The 21,431-nt window shown below is 36.8% G+C and overlaps 1 protein-coding gene across 4 annotated transcripts; it reads left to right on the top strand.

The window, feature by feature from the left end:
- Positions 1-497: 497 nt before the first annotated feature.
- On the top strand, positions 498-20,731 carry bms1 (BMS1 ribosome biogenesis factor). 4 transcript variants are annotated; one of them, XM_083557287.1, is made up of 24 exons: positions 513-673; positions 2,484-2,676; positions 6,101-6,291; positions 6,400-6,479; positions 6,555-6,743; positions 6,859-7,001; positions 7,313-7,434; positions 7,628-7,821; positions 9,297-9,436; positions 9,537-9,747; positions 9,778-10,351; positions 10,725-10,826; positions 11,035-11,192; positions 11,306-11,387; positions 11,465-11,544; positions 11,625-11,813; positions 12,398-12,586; positions 12,719-12,899; positions 13,001-13,059; positions 14,537-14,659; positions 15,143-15,290; positions 17,498-17,673; positions 18,149-18,310; positions 20,121-20,731. In XM_083557287.1, the coding sequence occupies exons 2-24, from the start codon at positions 2,501-2,503 to the stop codon at positions 20,346-20,348; spliced, it is 3,897 nt and encodes a 1,298-aa protein (XP_083413413.1). In that variant the 5' UTR covers positions 513-673; positions 2,484-2,500; the 3' UTR covers positions 20,349-20,731. The 4 variants fall into 4 exon arrangements, with proteins under 4 accessions (XP_083413412.1, XP_083413413.1, XP_083413410.1 ...); XM_083557286.1 differs by having other exon boundaries at positions 498-673; positions 9,537-10,351; positions 11,628-11,813; XM_083557284.1 differs by having other exon boundaries at positions 9,537-10,351.
- Positions 20,732-21,431: the final 700 nt, after the last annotated feature.

The following is a 21,431-nucleotide window of genomic DNA, read 5'->3' as shown; positions in this document are numbered from 1 at the left end:
GAACAAGAAGAAGAAAATGAATGTTTTAGTCCACTTACTTTCAAATGTGATTAAGGACTGTAGCAGATTTGTGTGAATCTCATGTTACTTATCATGTTGCAATTTTTACCCCAAGATATTGTGGTGGGAAAGCAGTATCACTATATTAAAGTTGTTTTATTTATTAATTTATTGTATACCTCTTCCAAAGAGTAGATTATTCAGAATTCTCATGTTGCAAGATTTTACTGATTATTGTATTATTTAAGACCTTTGGTCAGTTTTTACATAATTTAAACCTATTTATTTCATCATTATATTGTAGAAGTACAGGATTGTGGGGGGGAAATGTAAATAATCACTTATTTTGTACAATAATTTATTGCAAATAAAATGTTGAGCAAGCAAACTTTTGTACTGTACTGTTTTATTATTATTATTATTCCCCCATAAAATATTACATACTTTAAATGCAATTCTACCTTGTTCGCGGAACTCTCAAACTCGGAACACGTGTTAACGTTTGGTTTACCCGGACGAAATATTCGCGACGGAACGAGTCCCGGATGTGGTGCACACGTGAAAATCTTTGGTGGTGCTCACGACTTGGGACTATGACATGATACAAACCCATTTGGTCAGTTTGAAGTGATTTTCGGCACCAGTGGTTTTGAGAAGAACAAGATCAAAAAAGGTAGTTTGTTTTATTCAAGTCATTTGTTTATTTAGAACATTCGAAAGCTGAATGTTTACTAACCGCATAACGAAATACTTTAGCCATTATGGCTAACTATTTACAACAGCCAGCAGGAATTCAGTGTTTTGCGAGTAGACAAAAATAAAATAAAACGGCGTTATCCTCAGAGGTTGCAAAAGTACACATACTTTACTTAAGTAGAAGTACAGATACTCATGTTTTGAAATAGTCGGGTAAAAGTTGAAGTACTGATTATACCTTTTTACTTAAGTGAAAGTAAAGAAGTCTTGGCTCTGACATGTACTTAAGTAAAAAGTAGTTATTACTTCTACCTGTTTTAGCTGTTAACTGGACCTCACATCATATTAATATTTGATAGATAGATAGATAGATCTTTGTTATTGCACAATACAGGTTCACAGCAACGAAATGCAGTTTGGCATCTACCAGAAGTGCAAAAAGTAGCAATCGTGCAAATAGTGCAGAAGCCTTTGCTATGTTTTCACACGGACAGTTAATGAGGTGATACAGGAGAAACTGTACCTCTTCCAGTCAAGAAGCTTATATATATATATATATATATATATATATATATATATATATATATATATATATATAACATATAAATGTAATAAATATATAAAATATATATAAATGTAATAAATATATACATTTTACAGGTTTAAATGATGTTTTTATCTGTACGCTCAATAAAGACAGTAATTTATGTTCGTGTCGCCATTATGAGAGAAAAACCCACAAAACGCCACCCAGAGGGTAAATTGTGTAAAACATGGCGGATTTGGTGTTTGATTTGAGACTTTGTGCAAAAATAAAGCAAAAGTTTACTGATTAAAATTATTTTTCGGTGGAGTTTATTTATTTATTTTATATCTAAGTAAAGAAGGGACGTCGTGAATAAGTGTATGTTTTGCTGGAGGTTTTATTTTCGCCTCTTTCATATTTATTTATTTATTTAAATTTTTTAAAATAAAAATGGTAAAAACAGAAATGCGCCCTGAATTGATAGCGCGTTAATAACATTTAGTGCAGTGTAAAATAATTTTAATTTTGACAGCCAAATATATATATATATATATATATATATATATATATATATATATATATATATATATATATATATATAAATACAAAACTAATAAAAAATGTTGAAACCTAATGAATGTGTCCAGGCTGAAGATCCACATATAGAACACAAGCAGAGAAAAGATGATAATGATCATGAATGTGTCTGTTCTCAGTCATATTTACGTTACTGACTCCCTCTGTCTCATCCACATTAACCCCAAACTTCTTACTGCCTTCTGCCTGCTGATTCCTATCTTCGTAAAGAGTGAGAGTCAGGACTTTATACACCAACTGATTGAAAAAGACGCGCAGTAACAGGAAATCAGTTGTTCGGCTGAAATCAGCGCGCAGTGAAAAGAAAAAAATAATATTTCATCAAATCAGTGGATTAAAACTAAAGTAACGAGCCGGTTTTGAAAATGTAAGAAGTAAAAAGTACAGATATTTGTGTAAAAATGTAATGAGTAAAAGTAAAAAGTTGTCTGAAAAACAAATAGTGGAGTAAAGTACTGATACCAGAAAAATCTACTTAAGTACAGTAACGAAGTATTTGTACTCCGTTACTTCCCACCTCTGGTTATCCTCAGGTTTTAGAACAGAGCCCTTGTTATTTCAAGAAATCTTGAACAGGCCATAAACTAGTAATGGTTCTTGTAAGACAGCGGTGGATTTATTTCGGTTTGTGATCTAACCAATAGCTGTCTTTTAACAAGCACAGATCCCAGAGGTGTGAAGATGGAGGCAAAGGAGCAGAAACGGCATCAGCAGAAGCAAAGTGGTCCTAAGGCTGAAAAGAAGAAGAAGAGGAAACAGCGAGGTCAGGGGGCAGAGCTGGAGCAGGATGAGCGCAAAAGAAATCCAAAAGCATTTTCAGTGCATTCGGCCGTGCGCATGGCCCGGACCTTCCACAGGTTAGTGGAATATGATTTCATAGTGTAAATAGGATGGGTGTTTTGAGTGTGTGCAATAAAGTGACCATTTTCATTAGAGTGTGGATTTAATCATTGTGTCCAATCTAGATTTCACAGCAGTTTCTGTAGTCTTTTATTTCAAGACTATTTGGTATCTCGGATATAGCTCAATGTAGTTCAGGTTCGGTAAGTGTAAAATCTGTCACGAAAAGGTCCTTGTATCAGCCATTATTTGCTTAGTTTACTATTGTTAATTATTAGATCAAATGAAAATTGATTGCTGTAGGAATTTAAACGTGGAAATGTGGAAGTGTAAAAGTTTAAACCAACTTTTAAAACCACACATCATCCTCTAAGGTTACACAATTTATGTACTATTCATTATGCTTTGCTATATATGCTCATTTGATAGAGTTTTAGTAACTCTGGAGTATACACACACTGTCCACTTGATTAGGAACACCTGCACGTTGGGGCAGTTATCTAAACAGTCATTCATTTGGCAGCAGCACAATGGGGGGAAAAATCATGCAGATTAAGATCAAGAGCTTCAGTTAATGTTCACATGAAACATCACAATGAAGAAAACCTGTGATCACTGTGACCTTGATCATGGTATTGTCATAGTAATGGGTTAGTATTTTATAAACGGCAGATCTAGGATTTTCACATACAGTAGTGTTTATTATCCATTCAATTCCTTAGTCCAAGCCTCAGCAGACTAAACATGTTCTTACTCTGACCCTGTAGACAAATATTAATATTATACAATGGTACCTTGACCTATGAGTGCATAAATGTACGAGTTTTCCGAGGTACGTGCGGTCACTCGGTCGATTTGTTTGCTTTTTTACGCGAGCAAAAATTGAGGTACGAGCTCGAGACGCCACTGCTAGATGGCGAAGCGAAGCCAGAAAGTGAAGATTGTGACAAAACAAGATAAGCAAAGAAGAAAAAGTAAAGAAAATAAAAGTTTAGGGATATGTAGTGTACAGTAGTGATAGTAAAAAAAAAAAGAGTTTTCCCTCCGCCTCTGCTTATCGTCCACGGAACGAATTAAACTCGTAGGTCAAGGTACCACTGTATAATATAAAAAAAGATGAGTAATGGAGTATTTCTGTATAGAGAAACTTAACGCTTTTTTTTGTAAAATTTAGGATAATCAATCGTATTTTAGCAAATCAAAATAGTATGAGATTTACTGTGACAGAATAGATTGTATAAAATTGCTGTAGTTGAGTCAGTTGTTATTCCTTCAAGTCTTATTAATGACATTTTCAATTTTAAAATCATTAAAAGTAATATATTTTAAAAGTTTCTTTGTTGATTGCTACAAAATCTTTCAAAAAATTATTCTGGTGCATTGAGAAATATTTGTATCTTAAAAAACACACAAATAATACAGCTTTATGAAAAGAAAAAAAAGCTGGTATGGTTATTTTATATGAATGTATAACTCTATCTATCTATCTATCTATCTATCTATCTATCTATCTATCTATCTATCTATCTATCTATCTATCTATCTATCTATCTATCTATCTATCTATCTATCTATCTATCTATCTATCTATCTATCTATCTATCTATCTATCTACACAGTGGGGAAAATAAGTATTTGAACACCCTGCTATTTTGCAAGTTCTCCCACTTAGAAATCATGGAGGGGTCTGAAATTGTCATCGTAGGTGCATGTCCACTGTGAGAGACATAATCTAAAAAATAAAATCCAGAAATCACAATGTATGATTTTTTAACTATTTATTTGTATGATACAGCTGCAAATAAGTATTTGAACACCTGAGAGAGTCAATGTTAATATTTGGTACAGTAGCCTTTGTTTGCAATTACAGAGGTCAAATGTTTCCTGTAGTTTTTCACCAGGTTTGCACACACTGCAGGAGGGATTTTGGCCCACTCCTCCACACAGATCTTCTCTAGATCAGTCAGGTTTCTGGCCTGTCGCTGAGAAACACGGAGTTTGAGCTCCCTCCAAAGATTCTCTATTGGGTTTAGGTCTGGAGACTGGTTTGGCCATGCCAGAACCTTGATATGCTTCTTACAGAGCCACTCCTTGGTTATCCTGGCTGTGTGCTTCGGGTCATTGTCATGTTGGAAGACCCAGCCTCGACCCATCTTCAATGCTCTAACTAAGGGAAGGAGGTTGTTCCCCAAAATCTCGCAATACATGGCCCCGGTCATCCTCTCCTTAATACAGTGCAGTCGCCCTGTCCCATGTGCAGAAAAACACCCCCAAAGCATGATGCTACCACCCCCATGCTTCACAGTAGGGATGGTGTTCTTGTGATGGTACTCATCATTCTTCTTCCTCCAAACACGTTTAGTGGAATTATGACCCAAAAGTTCTATTTTGGTCTCATCTGACCACATGACTTTCTCCCATGACTCCTCTGGATCATCCAAATGGTCATTGGCAAACTTAAGACGTGCCTGGACATGTGCTGGTTTAAGCAGGGGAACCTTCCGTACCATGCATGATTTCAAACCATGACGTCTTAGTGTATTACCAACAGTAACCTTGGAAACGGTGGTCCCAGCTCTTTTCAGGTCATTGACCAGCTCCTCCCGTGTAGTTCTGGGCTGATTTCTCACCTTCCTTAGGATCATTGAGACCCCACGAGGTGAGATTTTGCATGGAGCCCCAGTCCGAGGGAGATTGACAGTCATGTTTAGCTTCTTCCATTTTCTAACGATTGCTCCAACAGTGGACCTTTTTTTCACCAAGCTGCTTGGCAATTTCCCCGTAGCCCTTTCCAGCCTTGTGGAAGTGTACAATTTTGTCTCTAGTGTCTTTGGACAGCTCTTTGGTCTTGGCCATGTTAGTAGTTGGATTCTTACTGATTGTATGGGGTGGACAGGTGTCTTTATGCAGCTAACAACCTCAAACAGGTGCATCTAATTTAGGATAATAAATGTAGTGGAGGTGGACATTTTAAAGGCAGACTAACAGGTCTTTGAGGGTCAGAATTCTAGCTAATAGACAGGTGTTCAAATACTTATTTGCAGCTGTATCATACAAATAAATAGTTTAAAAATCATATATTGTGATTTCTGGTTTTTTTTTTTTTTTTTTTTTTTTTTTAAAAGAGTATGTCTCTCACAGTGGACATGCACCTACAATGACAATTTCAGACCCCTCCATGATTTCTAAGTGGAAGAACTTGCAAAATTGCAGGGTGTTCAAATACTTATTTTCCTCACTATATATATATATATATATATATATATATATATATATATATATATATATATATATATATATATATATATATATATATAGTTATAGTTATAGTATATATAATATTTTTTATATATATATATATATATATATATATATATATATATATATATATATATATATATATATATATATATATATAATATATGCATTTTCCCTATATAGGACCCAAGACATAAAGACTAAGAAGCATCACATACCTTTGGTAGACCGCACACCTTTGGAACCTCCACCTGTTGTGGTGGTTGTGATGGGACCTCCGAAAGTGGGCAAGAGCACCCTCATCCGTTGCCTAATCAAAAATTATACACGGCAGAAGCTTTCAGACATCTGTGGGCCTGTAACTATAGTATCAGGTGAATTAGTGATTGCTCTTATGCATTTATGCAAAACATTTCTTTATACACATAGTATATTTTAAAAGACTAATACATAGTTTTAAAGTTTTGTCCATTTCTTTGTAGGGAAGAAGAGGCGTCTGACCTTTATTGAGTGTAACAACGATATCAATACCATGATCGATTTGGCAAAGGTTGCAGACCTGGTGAGTCGCGTATGAAACATTGTATGAGTTCAAGGCTGAACTCTTAACTGACTGAGTTCTTTTTCTTTCGACCAGGTCTTGATGCTGATAGATGCTAGCTTTGGCTTTGAAATGGAAACCTTTGAGTTCCTTAACATCTGTCAGGTCCATGGTTTCCCACGTGTTATGGGAGTGCTCACACATTTGGACTCTTTTAAAAATAACAAGACACTCAATAAGACCAAAAAGCGCCTCAAACATCGCTTCTGGACTGAAGTATATCAGGTAAAAGCCACATATTACTAAAATCAACATGATTTTAAATTATTAGGTGTTAACAATTTTAAATCAGTAAGCATATTTTATTTATATATACACTCAACTGCTCTTTATGTAATAGGGAGCCAAGCTGTTTTACCTGTCTGGGATGGTGTATGGAGAGTACCAGACACAGGAAGTGAGGAACCTTGGACGATTTATTTCCGTCATGAAGTTTAGGCAGCTGGTTTGGCAAACGTCTCACCCTTATGTTGTGGCTGATCGGTAAGTGTAGGGGAGAAGAAAACTTTCTTTGGGGTCCTTTCTTTGACGCCAAACTCGGGTTAATGTAGGAGTTAAATTTTCTGCCAGTGAGGAGACCGGCAGTGCTAAATTGCTTATACAGTAGGTGCAATGCGTTTTTTTTTTTTATTGTGCCTTGCTATATACTGACGCCCCATTCAGAGTGTGTGGCCTCCTCATGTGCAGTGTTCCTAGTGGTCCCATATCCACCACTTCCCTGCACAAAATGTGAGCTGTTCACTTAAAGTTCAAAATGATGATGAATGTTTGATCAAACTTTTCTGTACTCTCAGGATGGAAGATCTCACTGATCCAGAAGCTATTCGAGTAGATTCTAAGTGTGACAGAACTGTCTCTCTGTATGGCTACTTGCGTGGGACATTTCTAAAGAACAAAGGCCAGGTTCACATTCCAGGTACAAAGGCCATCTGTAATCCTTCTGTATCAACAGACTCATATTCTGTGACATTTTAAAAAGCTAGATATTTAGATTAGATACTAAAGTCTCAAAACATTTGATTGACAGAGAATATTTTATTGATTGTTTCTCAAAACACTGTTAATGCTGTTTTTGATTGGACTACAATGCATTAAAACATGTTTTACAGGAGTAGGAGACTTCTCTGTATCAGACGTTAGCTTTCTTCCTGACCCGTGCCCACTGCCTGAGGTTCTGAAGAAGAGAGCTCTAAATGAGAAGGAGAGACTGCTGTATGCTCCCATGGCAGGGGTTGGAGGTGTGGTGTACGATAAAGATGCAGTGTACATTGACATGCCTGTTGGTCACATCAAACAGGATCAGGTCGGGTCAATTTGTTTCTTCTCTTTGCTGAAAAATGTTCACTGTTTTTAAATAGCAGTAAACAGGGCTAAGCAATATGACTCTAATGCCCATGACACTGTATATAAAAAGTGTTTCTACATTAATGAGGTTTATTAATAAAAACACACCACAGAAAAGGGTTTATTTCCAAGTCTGTTGTTTGAAGAAAAAAAAAATTAAACAATTAAAACAAAAAAATGGTGTTTGGGACAATAAGGTTTGCGTCTCCAGTTATTGTTATTTTTATTAGTGTTTAAACAACATGTTGTAATAGGAATGATGTGGTGATGCTCTCCTGTTTCCCCCCTAAAATTGATGCCAGCACTTCCTAACATTTATACATATGTGCTAATTATTCTTTTTTTATTTCTTTATTTTTTTTATTTAAAGAACATACCATAATTTTAATCAGTTTAGTTAGTTTAACATACAAAAAACAGTTGCTTTCTTACCAGTTATGTAATGTATAATGCAATGCATCTTGTCATAATGAGAAACTCCACATGACTGAAACCTTAGTTACAGCTTTAGCTCTGTTATATTGGAGTTATCAAAAAATGGTACATTACAGAAAATGTCATACCATACTAATAATTAACCATAATTTAAAAACAAATCTTTTTATATTTAGACTTAGATTATGTGGAACATACTTTTTTTACAGACACGTTTCTGTCCCTGTGGGTGAGCTTTTATTACAAACGATGACACATGAGATTTAGTACATTAATATACCTCTGCGATTTTTGCTTTGCAGCTGGTCAGATTTAGACAATATATTAAACTCAGCAGCGCGCTCATATAATCACAAATAAATGGTTTAACAAAACATGTAACCTGCTTCATATTGTAAAAATCTAAAAATGTAGTTTAATAAGGAATTATAATTTTTTTTTTTACTCTGTTTCAGGATGTACAAGTAGAGTGAAGTTAAAAACCTTTATTACAGAAAACTGTACACATGTAAATGGAGATTGAGCCTTTTATTTTACTTACTTACGTATGTTGTACATTACATTGTGCCGTTTGTACTGTCAAAGAGCTTTAATGATCCAGGTTGTACTTCACTTACACTACCTGAACAAAGGTTGCCTTATTTACATGACAAATCTTAATAGAGTTGCATTATTTTTAAATTGTGAAATGTTTGAAATGCTGCAGCTAACAAGTTGCAGTTTGGAAGATAAAAAATTTCATTTTTACCTAAATGGTTTATTTGAAATATAGAAGTTTTTTTTTTTTACTGTACAATAGGTACAGCTCAGCAAATTGAAATTGTATCCTTCCATCATGAGTGTTGTGATGTTACAGTTAGGGATATTGCCCACTCCACTGATGATAAATCAGAAAACAGTTCCTGCATTCAGGCCTCCTTTTTTAAACCATGTTGGTGTGGTATGGTGGCTGCTGCTGTTGCACGTTCTGTAAAAGAGCATCTGCCTTTTTTCTGATAGGAGGAGGTACGTCCTGCTACGGAGCTGATGCAGTCCCTCATGGGCACACAAGCGACGCTGGATGCCAAGATTGCTGCCAGCAAAGTTTCACTGTTCACAGGAACTGCAGCCTTGACTCCAGAGGAAGTGCAGGAGAAAAGGTTCTATTACATTGTCCTTTAGTTAATTTTGGTTGGTTGAACATTTCCCCTTCATTTCGCTTGTATACCCATCATCTGAGCCTTTGTGTTTCTTTAACAGTGGGAAGGAAGGACCTGTGGAGAGTCGAGTGTTTGACCCAGAGACTCAGAGAGAGAGGAGAAAAGCTGTCTTTAGTGAGGAAGAAGAGAGAGACAACGGGGAAGGAAGTGACGAAGAGGAGTCCGATGAAGGTGAAAGCGAGGAAGAAAAAGTTGAGGAAGAAGATGATGAAGATGAGGAAGCAGTAGATGATAATGAGGAGGAGGAGGAGGTAGAAGATGATGATGATGAGGAGGAGGAGGTAGAAGACGATGATGAGGAGGAAGAGGACTATAGCAATGATGGCAGCAAACAGGACACGAGTGAAGTTTCAAACCCTGGAAGAAAAATTATAAAAGAGGACGCTCCCCCGGTGAAGAGACAGAAGCTGGAGAAAAGTGGGAAAGACACTAGGCCTGTGGTTGAGATGCCTGTATTTGCAGATAGTGATGACGACCTAGAGAATAGTGAAGAATCAGAAGAGGAGACTGAGGAGGATGAAGAGGAGTTGGAGGAGAAAATGGAGGAGAAACAGAAACCTAAGAAAAAAAGCTCAGCACCCCCAGACTCTGGTCACTGCTCTGAGGAGGAGGGGGATGATGATGATGATGATGACGACGACGATGACGACAATGAAAAGGAGGTGCACAGTGATAGCGACACAAAAATGGAAGAACAATTAAATGTTAAATCAAGCCTTAGAAAAGCTGCAAAGCTAAAGACTGCTCCTGATGAGGAGGAGGATGAAGATGAGGAGGAGGAGGAGGATGAAGTCGAAGAAGATGAGGAGGAGATGGAAGCAGAATTTGAAGGGGAGCTGGGATCTGAAACTGCTGGTATGTTCTCAGTCACTTTATTGAGTCTTTAAACCACTTTGTTCCCTGATTCTTATTTTTATTTTACAACAAGGAACTTACAGGGGGGTTTACCACAACCCAAAATTAATGATGTTTTGATCCTCATTAACTTCTGTTTAATGTGTTTTTTTTTAGGTTAACAATGTTACTGACTGAAGTTTATATCATTGAGTTTTATTATTTCTATGATATAAATATAATCAAACAACATACTGGCAACAGAACACACAGAATGTGATCAAATAAATGATGACAGTGTATCACAAGCTGTTAATGGGTGACATATTGTGTAGCCACACATTTTTCTTACCTTTCTTCCTCTCATTGCCTCTGTTTGACCCGTGTCTCTCAGGAGCACTACGCTGGAAAGATGATTTGGCCCGGAAAGCCAATGAAGCATATCAGAGACGGCAGCGTGCTGCAGCTAACCTACGCAAGCTGGTGTATGGTACAGGTGAGCGAGCAAATCACAAGCATCGTTAAATCTCTGGATACGCTTTGATTTATTATACAGGGTAAGTTTGAAAATTGATCTGCTTCTCCTATAAAAGTAGAACGTAGGCTTTTATGGAACATAGAGTTCTGTTGTTGCCTTTGTGACTTGTAAAGGCAAGAGAGTTTTGAGAGGAAGGTAGTTTGTACTTATCATTTGTTTGTTGCAGTCATGGGAGACGATGAGGAAGAAGTAAACAGTGAGGAGGAGGAGTTGGGTGGGCTGTTCCGTGTTAGTCGACCAGAGAAGAGTAAGAAAGTAAGAGCGGATGCCGTGGACTGCTCACGTTTCCAGCCTGATGAAAGTCATGACTGGGAACAGGAGGAGGTAATGAATGTGTTCAGCACACTGCCTTATCTAAATCCCTCCGCTTTCATTGTTTTAAATAAAAAAGCTCTGGAATACTCAGGAAACTGAATTTATTGCACATTTCCTCTCAGATGCTGGCCTCAATTAGGGACTGCTTTGTAACTGGAAAATGGGAAGGAGACAAAGATGCTGCCACTCTGCTTAAAGAGGATGGTAAGGACATTATCTGGCTATTTTTCTCTTTCAGCAAAAATGTGTTTGTTCTTTCTAATTTATTCTCATTGCACTAGATGAAATGTATGGAGATTTTGAGGACCTGGAAACTGGAGAGGTTCACAAAACAAACTCTGGCAAAATGGATGCAGCTGAGGTATGGGGATTAGAACAACTTTCTTTCATATCTCATTTATTTATTTATTCATTTATTTATTTGTGTATGCTTATAATGAGCAGGGAGATGATGAGGAGGTGGAGGAAGAGGAGGAGGAGGCACCCAAGGTGAAGGTTGATGATGAAACTCAGAAAAACAAGCGTCTGGAAAAGAAGAGGAGATTGAAGGAGCGGTTCAACGCAGAATACGATGATGGAGATGCTACCTACTTTGACGACCTTAAAGAGGAGATGCAGAAGCAGGCTGAGGTCAGAGGTCACAGCTATATTCCTCCTAACATTTAAGCATCTGTTTATTTATTTATTTTTTATTTATTTATTTATTTTTTGCCTTTTCTGAACTTAGTCATTCAAGATAAAAGTTTGATGATATGTCCATAACTGAATATGAATGTTCTTACACAGCAGTTTGGAACGAAAATCATATGGAAATATATAATAATTATGTATAAAAAATACAATCATACCGTTAACTCTCATTACAATTTAGCTGGGAATCAGAGATATCAACATAGTCACGCATAGGTATAATGTTGTTAAGTAAGGGATGTCCAATCATCCAGTTAGGCATGTAACTTAAAAGTTTCTGAACAATAATTAACAGCTTTTTAATCTTTTGAATAATTGACAGTAATTTATTTACCTAAATAAAATTGAGTATCATGTATGTCCAACAGGGGAAAAATCACACAGGTTATATGCCTCTAACAAGTTTCTCTCTGTGTGTGTGTGTGTGTGTGTGTGTGTGTGTGTGTGTGTGTGTGTGTGTGTGTGTGTGTGTGTGTGTGTGTGTGTGTGTGTGTGTGTGTGTGTGTGTGTGTGTGTGTGTGCAGCTTAACAGAGCTGAGTTTGAGGACATGGATGATGAGACTCGTGTTCAATATGAGGGCTTCAGACCTGGCATGTATGTGCGTCTGGAAATCCCTGCGCTTCCTTGCGAGTTTGTTACCAACTTTGACCCACATTATCCAGTCATCCTGGGTGGCTTGGGAGCCAGTGAAGGCAATATAGGATATCTGCAGGTGAGCATTAATCATAAGACCTTGACTATGTCCTTGTTCTCTATATGAATCTTTGAGAGTTCATGACTTCCTGATCAGAATGTTGACTAAAATGTTAACTGACTTTTTTTTGGTGCTATCTCTTGACTATAGATGCGTCTAAAGAAACACCGCTGGCATAGTCGTATCCTGAAGACACGTGACCCTCTCATTCTGTCGTTAGGCTGGAGACGTTTCCAGACTATTCCTCTCTACCACATCGAAGACCACAATGGCCGCCATCGCCTGCTTAAATACACTCCTGAACATATGCACTGTGGTGCCTCTGTCTGGGGTAAGAGAGCTACCACTTCCGATAGTATAGTTCAAGAAGGGTAAATTTTTCAAATTTTTGGTGTTCTTCACCCTAATTTCTCTTTTCACATTACTCTGTAGGACCCATCACACCCCAGGGGACAGGCTTTCTTGCTGTTCAAAGTGTTGCAGGGACTCAAGTAACATTTTTAACATATTGAAATTAAGGCTTCAACTAACGATTATTTTGATAGTCAATTAATCGGATGATTATTATTTATTTATTTTTCGATTAATCATTTAAAAAAATATAAAAAATAAGATGTTTTGCTTATAACTATATAAAACCCTAATTCAGGGTATTTATGTATAAAAGTGTGCTTTTAAAAACGCAGAAGCCGCATATTGAGTTTAATTATCTTTAATTTTGACATTTTAAAGCTTTATAGTGGCCTCTTGTTGAGGAGTGCATGGGAGATTTATTTTTTATAATAATTGCAGATGGCATGTTGACAACTATTCTTAAAATAATTTATATAAGATTGTTTTTTTTTTTTTTTTTTTGACTTTTTTTACTTGTGAAGATAACATCTGAAATATAATAATTTAATTTTGCATAATAATTTAATGTTATATGCATTATTTAAATATACAATCATTGAACACAAGCATTTAAACATAGTAAAGCCGCAGTAAGTCACGTTTTAAAACAGATAAGTTACTGTTGTAGTAGATAAATGCTGTAAAAAGCGAATGGAACGGAGAAACACAACATGCCAACCGGCTCAATAAAAACCAAAAAAAAAGGAAAAACTATGCATTGGTGTACAAATGCAAAAACATTTGCTGAAAACCACGACCGTGAGTAAAAATTGTTTGCACCGTTTTAATTGAATGTTTTTCATCACTATGTTGCGAGCGATCTGATCGCATAACCTGATGCTCGTGAGTCCTGCCAGATCCAGTGAGACTGTCACTAAACTGTACCATTTTCGCCAGTGAAAAGGAGACAACGTTCCTCCGGAACCCTGGTGCTACAATAAACAACATAAAGCTACATAAAGTGCAAACCGTGCAGACAAAAAACTGACAGACAGACAGACAGACAACACAAGACTGTGTGGGACAATACACAACACAAGATAGCGCCGACCAGTAAACCTACTGTATACTCTGAATATACAGTATTGTGCAAAGAGCACTATAACGACTATAACCAAGAATACATGTAAAAAAAAAACAGCAGTAGCAGCAGTCGAGTGGCGCAAAAAGCAGCATGTAAACGGCTTTTACATACCATGCTGATGTTTCACCAGTGTGTGTTCTTTTCATGTGCTTGTGCATCACTGTGGTACTTCCATCCAACACAAACTCCGCTTTGCATAACTTCCAGATTACAGTCTTTTTTTGTTGCGTTTAAAATAAAATTGCTCACATGATTTGAGGTGCACACCTTTTCCTTTCGCATGCGGCAGTGTTCTCTTGCTGTCACGATAACCCGTAACTTCAACAGCACAACTAATCGATAACAGCATTCGGTGACGATGAATTTCATTATTGATTTTATCCATTAGTTGTTGCAGCTCAAATTGAAATATCTTTTAACCTGTTTATCTGTGTTTCCTGTTTGAGAGCATTTCCACTTTAATTTCTTATTAACTATCTCAATTTCCTTAGGCAAATTTCCGCATTGCAGCCACTGGAGTTGTTCTGGACTTGGACAAATCTGTGACCATAGTGAAGAAGCTGAAGCTGATTGGAAACCCCTATAAGATTTTTAAGAATACCTGCTTTATCCAGGTAGGGCATCCTGCAAAGTAAAACTACTATTTACAGATGCAGCAGTGCTGCACATAGCGTGTCTAAAATGTTTTAGAAGTAATGGTTAATTTTATAGTACAGCAGCCGCCCTTGTACGATTTTCACATGCACTGCTATGTGCATGTGTGGGATGTGAATTTGGTTTTATTCAGTGATCTATGCCATCTGTGACCCTGTGCTCCAGAGGGTGTAATTAACCATGTTCTCAATGTGCAAGGAGGCTGGCAGGGTCCTTGTTTTTTCTGACACTGCCAGTTGGGAGGCTAGGACTTTTCATTTCATGTGCTTGGTAGGTTAAAATGTGTCATGCTGGAGACAGTGGCAGTGTAACAGAGAGAATGCTGGGATTTCTCTGATTAAGCTGAAAAGAAAAAAAATATATTTTTATTTAACTGTTGTTCAAAAATAATTGGTTTCTTCTGATTGTAATTGCATGTCACTGTTTTTCCTTTGCTTTCTTAGGGAATGTTTAACACTGTTCTGGAGGTTGCGAAATTTGAAGGAGCCTCTATCCGCACGGTCAGCGGGATCAAAGGTCAGATTAAAAAGGCTTTGCGGACACCATCTGGAGCCTTCCGAGCCACATTTGAGGACAGACTTCTGATGAGTGGTAAGTTAGATTTTGTACTTGGCAAAGCTGCTTTTGAAAGACAATGCTAATGGAAAATACTTTTGGCTAAACATTTCATAATACCTGCATCCAAAACGCTATTATGTGCACGAACTAGCAAGCCTTAAGTAGTACTGCCAGACAATTCATATAGTAGTATGTTATCCAGGATGTGGTGCCAGTTTTGTTACCTTGAGGGTATAATTATTTCTTTCTGCTGCTCGAATATTATTGAGATGATATAAGAATTAAACTTAATTGTGTCATGGTCACAATTACTGGGCACAAAAAGGCTAAAATGTCTTATTGTTTTGTGGTAAACTGTGTAGTTGTGGGTCAGTTTCATTAGAAATAGCTCGCAAAAATGCATCGTATAGTGTACTCTGAGTATTCTCTGTATTCAATTCGCTAAATGGTTTTTTATTCTTCAGCCTGCCGAAAACATTATACAGGATTTTAGTATACAGCAGTTAATGTACACACCAAGTTGAACAGAAGCTGTCGAAGATATGATATAATTAAGCTTAAGGTACAAAAATTCACAAACACCACCTGCTCACTACCACCAGCTCAGCAACTTTCCAACTGGAAAACGATATAAATTCTGTATTTTCTTTCACAATGCTGATCGTCCAAATTTAAGAGCCAAGTAAAATCTAAGCTATTCCATCAGTGCAAGATCGTGTATTCTATTGGATCCTGTTATTCTCTCTCTCTTTTGCCGTCACAGTGTAGTCAGAATTCTTCCAGGCCTGATGTTAGGTCATGATGGTTTTTGATATGTCTGAGCTGGCATACAATGGGCCAGGATTGGCAGGAAATTGATATGTATATGACTCCCCATCATGTATATGATGGTTATTACTACTACACAGGATTGTCAGTGTGACTCACAGCAGCTCAACCTCACATTGCATTTTCTTTTTTCCCTTCCCTGATTGAATTATATAAATAAAAAAGTACTTTGTAAACAAATCACCCAGTGTTAGCAATGGTAAGCATTTTGTCTGTCTTGTTTTGCTTTTTTTGGTGGGTTCAAATCAAATGCCAGATACGTCATTTATATGGATTCTGGAAAATATGGAAATCTAAATTATCCTTTAAAAAAGGGTTAAAAATTTTGGAAATGCAGGGTTAGTGCAGTGTAAAGTTAGACTGCTAAGCCAAGGGGTTTGCATATTTTAGCATATTTTCCTTTCCTCCTTCATCCTTTGCTAATGATGGTTTAACTCCCTGCCAAGATAACACTACTCTTACCCATCTCTAAGAGTTGCACTCAAAGCAGTGAACCTCATATATTCCAAAGGAAAAAAAGCTTTCTAGAGGATTTTGAGCTTACCCAAAGGATTTGAGTGTGCTGACAGTAATAGGTGTGCAAGCTACATTCAGGGAATTTCTTTTTTCATTAGTCACCAACTATGTCACTACTGAAGGCAGAGAAATAAAAAGATCCACAGAGGTGAGGGCCACTGAATCACCTAGTGCAGTCAGGCTACCTGCATGTGCTCATTTTACCATTATGTGACCTAAAAGAGCCCAGTAAGTGGACCGTAACTGGAATTCTGACTAGTATGAGATTTTGTAGTTTAGGTCTTTAGAGCTTGAAAAATATGGAAAATCTAATTTTTTAAAAGTATGGATATCCTGTTGTTAAAGCAATACTAGCTCAAAATGCAAAGAAGTTTTGGCAAGATTAATATATAGTTTTATTTTACAATTTTGATTATTCTCCTGAAATGGGGGGAAAAACCTGTTTGTTTTATTTTGGATGTTTTAGTGTATTTCTTATAAACCTATCCAATATAGATCTCTAAGCCTCTGCAAATTGTCATACGTCACCTCTAATTTGTAAGTATAATAACATTTGTAATCGGTTGTGTGAGTGTGGTGTTTTGTCTTCCAGTCAGGAAACCTTTGCGATTTTAAGGGGAAATATTGTTTGCATATATTTGCAGTTTTTCGTGTGAGGTGTGATTTGAAAGATTTTTTTTCTAAAAAGAATAGGGAACTGTTTCTTCCGACACAGTAAACACACATTTCACAAGAATTCACAGTAAACGCACATAGCTATATTAGTAACAGTCTGTTTTATTGGGACTTGTACTCCTCTTCCGAATTCATGTGTAAAGATCAGTTCTACACCATGCCATACATTTGCATATGAATGAATGTCAATATTTTATTTATGCCATTGTGTGTCTTTGTAGATATTGTATTCCTGCGATCCTGGTATCCTGTCTCAGTTCCTCAGCTATACAACCCTGTAACTTCTCTGCTGATGTCTGTTGGTAAGAAGGACACGTGGATGGGTATGAGGACACTTGGACAGCTTAAACATGACTTGGGGATAAGGAACCAACCCAACCAAGACTCTCTGTACAAGGTAGTGCACTTGTTTTCATTGGGTAGATTGAAAAGGACATAAATATGGACACTTTCTTATAAGAATAAATGGCAGTAACCCCCAAGGATTGCACACAATTTCCTGGAATGTAACAGCTTCATCACAGATATAGATCACACTTTATCAAAATTTGCCAGAGAATAAAGCAAAAGCTGTCAACTTGCTAAAAGATTGGTTTGGTTAGGTCTGCTTCAGTCAGGTTATCAGAAGGTTAGAATGTGTGTTAGGTCTCTCTCTCTCTCTCTCTCTCTCTCTCTCTCTCTCTCTCTCTCTCTCTCTCTCTCTCTCTCGCTCTCTCTCTCTCTCGCTCTCGCTCATGTGCAAGTGTTATCCTACTTTAAATGCACAGCATCCCTGTTTGTTTAATAACACCACTGTACCGCTGAACCATTTCATTTCATGTTAATGAAACATCTGTATAACATCTCTTTTTTTTTTTTTTTTCTCCTTGTAGCCAATTGTGAGGCAGAAGAGACACTTCAACCCCCTCCATATCCCCAAAGATCTGCAGAAAGCTTTACCGTTCAAGAGCAAACCCAAGCACAAGGAGGCCAGGGGCAAAACCCCTAGAGATATGCAAAGACCCGTCGTGATCAGGGAGCCTCATGAGAGGAAGGTAAGCAATCAGTGTGGTTATGTATCACTATAAGAATTTAATTCAATTTTCTTGCAGTTTTGAAACACCTACAATTAGACTTAAAGTTAATCCACCAAGGATGTCTTCTGAGCATAACTTTCCAATTATTGCATCTGTTTAATCCCTGTTGCAGCATTAACACTGGACACACTGTACTAGCTAATTTCTGAACCAATCCCCATGAAATCTCTCAAATATTTTGTAAACAGGACAAGAAGTCTTATCTTTTTATCTCGTTATATTTTTTCCATCATGTTTTGCTTTCCATCTAGTAAACAGATATTCCTCGTAGACCTACAGTAATTGTTTCTTGTTGTAACAGCACAGATGCTTGCCTAAAACACTGCAGGAAGGTGGCCAGGCCCTGTTTCAATTTTAGACACACATTAAACACATTTCTGCGAGCACTTGATCTTTTAAAAACAAATTTAAATTTATACTGTCAATTGGTGCAAATAAATACTGTAGAATTTAAAGGTATAGGTTAAATTTGTGGATTTATTTTCCCCCTGTCCCCTACCCCACCTGTACTTAGATGGATATTGTAAGATTCTGAACATATTACTTGTTTCAGCTTATTGAATTTTGCTTGCATCTTTAACACTCCTCTCTAGATGGTTCTATGTTATGGCACGATTGAAACTAAAATTGAAAGTCAATCTGTAACTGTCATCATTTTAGGCAGCTTATCTTGATTAGAGTGTATAAATCTAAATTGGATGTGTTTTATGAATTAATAATAATCTTAGAAGGCAGGGAAATTGTGACAGCAGCTGTGGAAAAATTTGTTGTCCTTTAAACCTCTCAGCTAACCTGTTTTATCTTTCAGTTTGAGGGAAACACTGGCAGCATTTTTAGTCTGTCATGCTTAAGCAGTTTCCACAGGGCATTGAAATAATGTCTAAAAAAACTCATTTTGCCTTTTAAATATAAGAATTATGCCTTAAGGATTTTTTCAACATCCAAATATATATAAAAAATCCATGGTGCAGGGTACCTGTAGGAAGGTGTTCTGTTATTCATTTGCCACTAGAGGCTCTCTGGATATGTGTATTATCATATGTACCGCATATCTTTTGTTTTTGCTCTACAGCTGTTTGAATATGAGGCAATGTTGCACTGCGGTTAAAAGAAAAAAGCTTAAAGCATTGCAACCAGTGCCACTTTAATAAATGATGATTTTAAATAAATTATGTGCTTGACCCCTGCAATAATAAATATTACAGCTCCATTTCTTAATTTTCATTGTTTGGAGCTACATTTTTCGGTTCTGTGTACGAAGTGCTGCAAAAGTGAATAAAAAGGAGTTTATACTCATGTGCTTCAGCTTCGCAATTCAAATAATTTAGTAACCCGTTATGATCTTAAGATCTTTTTTGTTTCAATTATATATAAATGTATCCATTATTTCTAATTTAATAAACTGCTTCACTGCAGCTATATTTTTGCACTGTGCCTATGGGGCAATCAAATGTGTGTCGAGGTCTGTTTACTAATTATATCCCATTTATAATTTATTCAATATAGTTACCCTTATGAATTATTAACTAATATCGGAAGCTAGTCGAGAATAAAATTTCATCATCATAAGGGAAAACACGGTATAATGTAAGCATCCAAGATGCTCAGAAGTAATGTTTTTTTAATATAATTTTTATAATTAGAATTTCCGCAGACAATTCATGTCAGTAAATTTATCATCCAAGTCTATTGCACACTTTGCACTATCACAAGTGTGTGTGTTGTAGTGTTGCCACTTTAGTTTAACTCCTCTTCCCCTCTGCACCAGGTGGCAGCATTGCTCGATGCCCTGAGCACCATCTACTCTCACAAGAAGAAGTCATCTCAAGCAGAACAACACATGAAGCACAAAGAATTCCTTAAAAACAAGGAGAAACAGGAAGCAGAGAAGCTGAAGCGGCAGAAAGAAGAGCGAAAAAAGGTGTACCGTGCTATGGGACAGAAAGAGAAGAAAAAACTCAAGGCCAGCCTGAAGGGAGCTTCTAAGGATGATTGAGCATGCTGTATTTAATGCTGATGGACTTCAGCTCACTGGTCACCCATAGTTTGCCTATGTGTCCCTCTACTCCAGCTGATGTGCAGCACTAATGTAGAGATATACAAAGTTAATCGAGACACAGAGGAGGGCGTTGTTTGTGTTTAAACATACAAGCAAGAATCACGTGTAGTGGTGCTGTGAGCCAGCTCTTTGGGATTCTCTATTGTGAGAAGTATAATCACCATTCACATGTGACAGTAACACTTGTCTTGGAGATGTGAATGGCTATATATATATTTCTTGGTTTTTCCTGATTCCTGCAAGTCATATCAGTTTGATACCATGTAAATGCTTTGTAATGTTGGTTTTAATAAATGTAACTGTGTCTCCTGAACAGAAAATCTGGTCATTTCCTTCCTTAAAATTTCTTCTGATCCATGAGTTAAAAAAAAGAAATGAGCTGGGCAAAAAAAAAAGAGCTGGTTATTGCTATTGGTGTAAATATTATTTCTTAAAGAAGAGAGAAGTATTCTCACATCACTAGCCTTCACTAATCACAGTGCAAACAGCAGTTTAAAACTCCAGCTGTTGACATATCTGCATGAGTAACAGCAGCTGTCACTGGATTACCTCAGGCCTCCAAGGAAGCAAAATTAATGTGATGACATTTTTATGTTTGATCCATATGTCTATAAAACACACAAAAAAATGGTGTACATATTATTAATTATTAGACAAACTGAGTTGAGTAAAAAGAGTGACATAAAAATAAGGTGCAAAATAGTCCCTGATCCTCCTTGTCCTCCAACCCTCATTGATGAAATTAGTGCCATAATCATTAGTTCCAGCAAAACACCCTTAACAGGTAGTGTATATCATGACTGATTATTGACATCATCTGGCACAGTCTAAAGAAACATAATCATGTAATTGATACTTAAATTACTGTTTGCATATAATATCACATAATCTCTGTTACTTTGTAGCTTTCTCTAAGTTTTCTTCTCACTTTTAAAAATTAAATGGGTGCAGTAAATTGCCTATAGGTGTGATTGTAAGTGAGCTGTGCCCTGTGTTGGGATGGCATCCCATTCAGGGTGT

Source organism: Silurus aristotelis (assembly GCF_946808225.1).
Source record: "Silurus aristotelis genome assembly, chromosome: 12".
In the NCBI taxonomy this organism is placed as follows: domain Eukaryota; kingdom Metazoa; phylum Chordata; class Actinopteri; order Siluriformes; family Siluridae; genus Silurus; species Silurus aristotelis.
The sequence above is the reverse complement of the archived record's forward strand: the minus strand, read 5'-3'. Positions and strand labels throughout refer to the sequence as shown.

Bases quoted from the DNA above. Each gene is read 5' to 3' on its own strand.
- bms1 (XM_083557284.1), top strand. From the start codon at position 2,501: ATGGAGGCAAAGGAGCAGAAACGGCATCAGCAGAAGCAAAGTGGTCCT. The intron at 11,545-11,624 runs GTATGGGGATTA...GCTTATAATGAG, and splicing joins GCAAAATGGATGCAGCTGAG to CAGGGAGATGATGAGGAGGT. The intron at 12,587-12,718 runs GTGAGCATTAAT...TCTTGACTATAG, and splicing joins GCAATATAGGATATCTGCAG to ATGCGTCTAAAGAAACACCG.